Source organism: Sinocyclocheilus anshuiensis, unplaced genomic scaffold (assembly GCF_001515605.1).
Source record: "Sinocyclocheilus anshuiensis isolate Anshui unplaced genomic scaffold, SAMN03320099.WGS_v1.1 scaffold283, whole genome shotgun sequence".
In the NCBI taxonomy this organism is placed as follows: Eukaryota; Metazoa; Chordata; class Actinopteri; order Cypriniformes; family Cyprinidae; genus Sinocyclocheilus; species Sinocyclocheilus anshuiensis.
Window position 1 is genome coordinate 6,173,380 of NW_015549605.1, and position 7,925 is coordinate 6,181,304.

Here is a 7,925-nt window from a genome sequence, read left to right on the forward strand (position 1 = left end):
AGATTTGACGTTCGATCGGTCGGTCGGTCATTCGAACGTTTGATTTTAGCATGGAGTACGCTTCATATGTTTCTCTGTTCACGCTCCACTTCATCTGCCAGTGAATTCAACGATCTTATCAGATCTCCAGCCGCCATGTTTCAAACGATCCAAACGTAACACGCTTCCGCCAATCCCCGCCTTGAAGCAATGATTGACGGAGGGTGGGCGTGGTCAGCTCGGAATGCATTTTCAAAGCCGCACTAAATTTTGCTACAAATATACCACGGCGTCGTGATGAAAATGCAATCCTAAGTGTTCTAACAAATAGCATTTAAATGATCATTTTGCTACCATTTCTGCTTGGACATGTTACACATATCAAATCAATTTGTGTTATACATTTTCATTTTCATTTCGCAACTTATAAAGCGTTAAAATTTGCATGCAATTTACATCCCTGCAAACATGTCCCTGCGGGGCCCATGCTGGCTTTTTGTGGGCACAGTGGGCTAGGGCCAGCCCACACCAAACCTAAACAGGCCCAGGCTGGGCTTGCCCAGGTGAGGCCCACAGCTTTGGGCTCTCTGTGAGCAGGCCACACTAGCGGACTGTCCACATTAATCCTATGATGGCCCAGTGTGGGCCAGCCCGTTCGGGCCCAGAGCAACTTTTGTATCCTTTGGGCCCATGCAAGTTTTGTGTAGGCAGCCCAGTAATGCAACTAGGAGAATACAAACAACATTGACTGGCCATTCTTTAGCCACTCAATTGAAGTGGAATGGCACAAACCAAAAGAGACCTTTTCAGAATCTGTTTCATACAGGCCAGTGATCCTCAAATCTGGCTCACGAGATCCACTTTCCTGCAGAGTTTAGTTCTAACCTTAATCAAACACACCTGAGCATGCTGATCAATGTCTTCATGATCATTAGAAAATCACAGTTGGGTGAGTTTGATCAAAGTTGGAGCTAAACTCTGCAGGAAAGTGGATCTCACGAGCCATATTTGAGGTGTAACAGACACGAGCCTATTAATAAGAATTTTGTGAGCAGTTTTCTTCCTTACCACTAGGGGTGCTAGAGTGTTTTAGGTTTCCTTAAGTAAAGCCATGTGGGTAGGGGGAGTTAGCAATGACAAGCAGCAGTAGCCAGCATGGCTCACCTGCTGAGCACATTGTGCTGTGTCCTGGTTGGGAAATGTGTCATTTCAAGCCCAGTCTAAAGTAAGGAGTTGTGTTTTTTTTTTGTTTTTTTTATAAAGTGTTCATTGCGGATGATTTTTGCAGAGATGTTACATGTATGTATGGGCTATGTTTGGATTGAAGCTAAGAGTTTAAGACCGTGTATTTGTATTCATTTTAGAAGGACTGTTTATTGGTGAGAACACCACATCATGGTCCAGTCTGAATATGGATTTAAAGTTCTTTTCGACGTGGGACCATAGTCTGGACTATTTTTGACTGTTCCTGGTTAGGAAGAGTCTGGTGTTTGAGAGCGGTTGGATTATTCATTTGCTATCAGCCAACTTCAGCTATGGACAGTGTTTGGACATTGATGTACTACAGATAAGACTTTCGCACACATCAACTTTCACATGATGAAATCCTACAGTCTTACATTGCTTTGTTTTGTTTTTTGTTTACTTTTGTGTATTTACATTTTTGGCTATATGTAGCTGTATTAACCTGAACTGAATGTTTTCTGTTTTGTATTTAATATAAATTGATTTGAAATCCCTTTTGACTACTGTACATTTTTGACAATACAGACATTAGTTATGTGGTGACTGCATCCATTTCAGATGTATAATAACTGTTTTTTTCCCAAAGACTTAAGTTATAGTAGCTGGAAAGTATTTAAAGTGAATCAGATTTATTGTTGTAGATTAATAGTGCGGGCCCTGTGTGGGCATATTGAGGGCTTCCTGGGGGCTAAGTGAGGGCTGCCCATGCAGGGCCAGTGCTAAGGGGCCAACGTTTTGCTGGGGGGCCCTAAGGCTAGCCCTAAGTGGGCCTGTAAAGGGCCAGTGCAAGCTTGTTTGCAGGGATGTCAAGTTGAAGTAATTTAAACATGCTTTTGTGGTTTTTTTGCAACTTCTTAGTAGTGTCTTTTCAGTGATGAAAGTCATATTTTGACTGTGTGGAAGAATATACTTTTGTTTCATGCTTTTATTGTAAATTTGCAACTTTTTCGTGTCTATTTGCATTTATTTTCACCGTAAACAGCGCACTTTACATTAAAATGCAATGCAATCTGGAGTATTGTTACTGTATGTGTTTGCTGCAGTTATTGTACTATGTTCACAGTATTTGTTATCATGGATCAGATCAAGTTCATCAGATTAAATTAATTTGAGTTCTGTCTTTGTACTCACACTGAACATCAAGTTGAATTGTAGCATTGTATTGGCCATGCTTGTTTTGAGCATTACAGCTATACCATGCGCCATGTGTAGGGTTTGTCACAATATAGGTGTGATTATATCCAGTCTGGAGGAGCTCAAATTGAGATTCGGTTTCTCTGTACCAGGTGTAGTTGAGCTCTGCTGGGTTTGCATCAGTGCTGCAGTTCAGAGTCACTGGTTTGCCCTCCCTCACTGAGCTGGAGGGAAACGCTGACAATGATGTGTTTTTTGGGGTATCTGAAGAAAAAAATATGTGTGATGTAGAATGTGTGGTTTACAGTTCAAGATTTGAAAAGCTGCAGATTTAAACCTCTCTATTTTACAAGTTTCAGATGCAGGCAACGTGTAAATGCATGTGTGCAAACATCTACTGTAGGCCACAACACTAACAAAATGCCACGTCTGTATTTTACCCATTACCTGTTTACTTCACACTAGCTGTGTGTAGAAGTTTAAGTCTCAGTGAGAAATGATCATTTGTAGTCGGACCGAGACATTTTACCAACATTTTAAATTGAGACGTGCTGGACCATCTGAACTGGATGTCCAGAAGATTACCATGTACTCACACTTGTATGCCCAGAAGATTACCAAGTACTTGCACTAGACATCTAGTAGACTGCCAAGTACTCACACTGGATGCCCAGAAGACTAACAAGTACTCACACTGGACGCCCAGCAATTGACCAAGTATTCACACTAGATGAAAAGATTATCAAGCACTCACAATGGACGTTCAGAAGATTATCATGTATTCGCACTAGACATCCAGCAGATTACCAAGTACTCACACTAGATGTACACAAGAGTAACAAGTACTTGCCCTGAATGTCCAGAAGGTTACTAAGTACTCACACTGGATGTCCAGCAGATTAACAAGTACCCACTCTGGACTTTCACAAGATTACCAAGTACTCACACTGGACATTCAGCAAATTTACATGTACTCGCAATAGATACCACGGTATCGTATCGTCCACTGTGTGTCGAGTCTGTATTATTAGTGGTCAGGTTTGGTCCGGTCTGAACTGGATTCAGAGGTCTTTCAGTGTCTCTGTACCAGGTGTAGTTCACTGCTGGGTTTGCATCACTGCTGCAGCTCAGAGTCACTGAACCGGCCTCCGCATACTCTAGTCCGCCGGTCACTCTAGGCTGCGGCTCGCTCTAGGCCTCTGGCCTCTGCTCACTCAAGGCGCTGTGTGTTTCGTTGTGAAAGCGAAACTACTTTGTTTGGCCTTCCAAAAGAGGAGACAACTAGAAATCAGTGGTTAAGTTGTAGTTACAACACTGTTTCCTGATCCTGGTAGAGTAGACTACAATGCCGGTGCTTCTGATTCACAGCCTGTAAGTACGTTTTTTTCATATTTAAAGAATGTACCACTGACGATTCAAACGCGAGTTTTTTGAGCAGTGTAGAGTAGCGCTTGTTGTTTGTCATTTAATTATGTCCCCACTGGATGCAACAAATTCCTCGTTTATAATGGGTTTTCATGTTTTTGTCTCGTCGCTCCGGCCGGACAAGGCATCACAGTATGGTGAGAGCTGTAACGTTTCCGTCACACGCTTGAGGTATTCGGCCAATCACAACGCACTGGATAGCTGGCCAATCACAGCACACCTCGCTTTTCAGGCCGATGAGCTTTGTAAAAATCGACGCGTTTCAGAAAGGCGGGGCATAGAGGAGAAACAATAATGTACAGTATGTGGAAAACAATGTGTTTTTTTAACCTTAAACCGCATAAAAACATTTCATTACACCAAATGCACAAAATAATGTTATTTTTAGCAACATCATATGACCCCTTTAAACCATTTTCTCTTTGCTCTGTCAGTAAGGTTATTTTTATATTGTTGATCAATATCAAATGTGCAGGGTATGAAAACACAGGATCCTTGTTGAGCATCTACTCTCTGCGGCAGATTGATACTGAAGCCAGAAAAAACACCTAAAGCAAGTGGTCGATAGTGTCAAACACAGCGCTAAGATCCCGTAGCACTAATAGAGAACGGTCAGTAATTCTAATTCTCTAGGATCAAGTTGTTGTTTTTTTTTAAATAAGAGGCTTAATAACAGCCAGTTTATAGGACATATCCTAATGATAATGATGAATTAACAATATTCAGAAGAGGATCTATGACTTCTGTCATAGAAATCTGTCTTTGTCAATAAAGTTCAATTGAATTTGTTTGGGAAATTAATCCTAATAAAGTCTTGACCGTTTTTTAAAAGATGGTAAATGAAGAGCTTCAGTTACATTGGGCATTGTCAATCAAACCAACATGAAAAGCCAAACATCCATTTCAGTAACTTATCATATTGCTTGTTATCACATTGAAAATTATACTTTTCACAGAAAGTCTGACAGACTTCCTCATCTAAAAAACTGACAACAGATCAGATATCTCTCTCACGCACCATTCTTCCAAGATAAAATAATTTACCTATGAAAATCAGATTATTTGAGAGGGAGTTTTTATATTGAGCAATCACAACGTAATAAAATTCAGTTCCACCAACATTTTTAAAGATATTTCAAGGTGTGCAAAACCAAACACTATTATTATTTATTAGAAAATATTTCCATTCATGCAGTCAAAGTCTATGACCTGTAAACCCCATCTTTATAACCGTTTACTAATAGACCACCCCTTTGTCATGTTGTCAATTATTTGAAGGCCTCTTGGCTGAAACGAACAGAAAACTGCACTTCCGATTGTACCATTACGATAAGTAACACTCACCACCAGAGGGCACCAAAGTGTTATTTTATGTGCTAATATAGAGTAAAAATAATTTTCATAAAACGATATAATTTGAATGCCTTTTTATTATAGTAAGGGGAATATTCATATGAGATAAATGAAATATATTTAACCATACCTATTTCTTAAACCACTTTCTACAAAACTATAGAGAACCTTTAGGTTTTATTATTATTTTTTTATCTCCATATAAAATATACATATTTGGAGCATCAAGGTTTCACTTGATGATTTGTCTACAATGGATCGTATTGTATTCCTTTAAAATATACATGGGCATTATCTACTTTGAACAACATCTAATATAAATTAAAATGCACGAGGGTTTCTGTAAGGGTGGTTTTTAGGGTAACGTTAGTGATATGCATCCCTTTCTGCTCTATGTCGTGATATTTGCATATGGTGTGCTTGTAGACACATACTGATGCTTTTGCGTGCTAGGATCACCATTAGTTTCACTAAATAAAATAATCGTATTTATTAAACATTAAACATACACATTTAAGGATAATAGAACATCTGATAGGGATTAAAAAATATATTGAAAGTCGCAAAAAAATCAGGTCTTTACATGCGTCCGTTACTCAAATCCCTCCGTGTGAGAGCGAAGACACAGAAATGGTTCCCAGTGCGCAAATGCGTTCTGTTTTTTTCAAGTTAATAATTTACTCAAACAGTATACAGAGTTGCTAGTTTAAACCGAGATATGAATTAACTAGTGACAGAAAATATAATATGACTTGACGTACCCAATACCAAGTGTAAAAAGATGTGCCATTACATAGACAAGAACCATGCGCAAACCAGAAGTCAAACACGAAAGTCAGATATTACTACAAAAGCGGAAACTAGAAAATATCAAGAGCAACCACAAAGGTTTATGCAATGACTGTCTAACAGCCTATACCCCAAAAGCCCTCTTCCGACCCCACCTACTTTCATCAAGTTCAGGCTGGCAGAGAAACTTCACGCACTTCGTTCTTTCACTCTCTGTGATTTCTAATTTGCGTTTGTGCCGCGCATCTCTGCTGTATAGACTCCTATGACTATCTGTTACATGCTGCATTGATTTCTGAAGAGTTTGTGAATGGTTTAAAGTCGCAGAGATGAGTGAAGCAGAAGACAATGACATTCTTGAGCTGGACTCCGAAACGGAAGACGGAGACGTGGAGATGACTTTAATGGCAGATGTGGGTGAGTTTCAGCATCTTTACTGTGTTTTTTATTTTTGTTTTGCTGTCTTTATAGCTTGTTCTTTTACAAGACTCCGAAAAAAGAGGGCATTTTACTTTATTTTTCGCTGCAGCAGGTCTGTTGAGCTTATCAGAAGTCATCAGAAGTCATATTTTAGTGATAATAACACATAAATAATGCGTCCAAAATGATTAAACATAAACCGTGAATACAGAATAAATGACTTGAATGCATTCGCATATGGAAGACGCAAAACAATGCAACACGACCCGTTGTGTATCTTCACCACTATCCTCTTAATGGGCATCTAAACTCTCTCCTAACTGATATTAGTATTAATTTATATTATAATTAATTGCATGCAGGTGTTTAGTGTGTGTATTTTGTTATATGTCTACTGTAATGCTTACCCTGCTAACAAAAAAATGCTCTAAGAACGTTTTGTTGGCATTGCTTAAAACGTTAATTTTGAATGTTGTCTGAACGTTCATTTTTAAACTCTTTTAACACGTTTTTCTTGGGTATGTGAACGCGGAGAGAACGTTCCATTGTATCATTTTGCAAACATTATTGGAATGCTACTTGTGAATGTTCTTAGAACGTTCTGAAACAAGTAACATTCAAAATAAACGTTACATGGACGTCCAGCTAAAACGTTTTAGGAAAAACATTAGGCTTGCATGAAAGATGTTTTTGCACTAATGTTTTGAAAACATTTTTAAACACGAGATAACTTCCAACGAATGTTGTATTAATGTTATTGTAAGAACGTTTGTTCATAACTTTGCAGAAATGTTCTAAGAACGTTTTTTGTTAGCTGAATAATGATGTCACCATTCATTTGCTCCACGTTTTATTCTGTTGCTTAACTGCATAGACATGCTGCAAACAACATGAAAAGTGATTACATTTTATTTTATTACGTCTTTAGTAATAACAGTTGTTATTAATATATAATGTATGGTATAGATAAACACTATACACAAATACACATGTGTCTGAAATACACTGAGGGTGTTTTATGGATGGTTTTATTTCACATGCTGGAATGGGCGTCTGTTGTGGAGGCGTTATTCATAAAGTCAGTCAGATGTTCCTGGACAGATTAGTTTTCCCTGTACAGGCTGTTTTCGGGCCGTTGCTATAGACTTTTTCCGCTTAGCCAAGCAACATCTGATTTGAGTTAATTTTTTCCCATTATGCTTTCCTCTCTGGCTGGTTTGTTTTGCTTGGGTTTTCCCTTTGCTGTGAGTAGACATTAAATCAGAGAATTCCAAGGTGTTCACATGCTGTGTGTGAATTAGTTTGATTAGTTTGAGTGTAAGAATGTTTGGTGCTTCATGTCATTGGCGTTGAATTTAAAGGAATGTCCTCACCCTCAGGCCATTGAGATTGTTCATGGGAACAGATTTGGAGAAATGTAGCATTACATGACTGGCTCACCAATGGATCCTCAGCAGTGAATGGGTGCCGTCAGAATGACGAACAGCTGATAAAAACATCACAGTAATCCACAAGTAATCCACACCACTCACTCCAGTCCATCAGTTAACATCTTGTGAAGCCAAAAGCTGCATGTGTTG

General features: G+C 38.9%; 1 protein-coding gene across 1 annotated transcript in view; it reads left to right on the forward strand.

The window, feature by feature from the left end:
- Positions 1-6,099: 6,099 nt before the first annotated feature.
- Positions 6,100-7,925, forward strand: part of LOC107658968 (anoctamin-6-like) — a 19,750-nt gene continuing 17,924 nt past the window's right edge. The window contains exon 1 of the mRNA XM_016447715.1: positions 6,100-6,342. Coding sequence (XP_016303201.1) covers positions 6,255-6,342 — 88 coding nt within the window. The 5' untranslated portion in view covers positions 6,100-6,254. The remainder of the gene's footprint in view (positions 6,343-7,925) is intronic.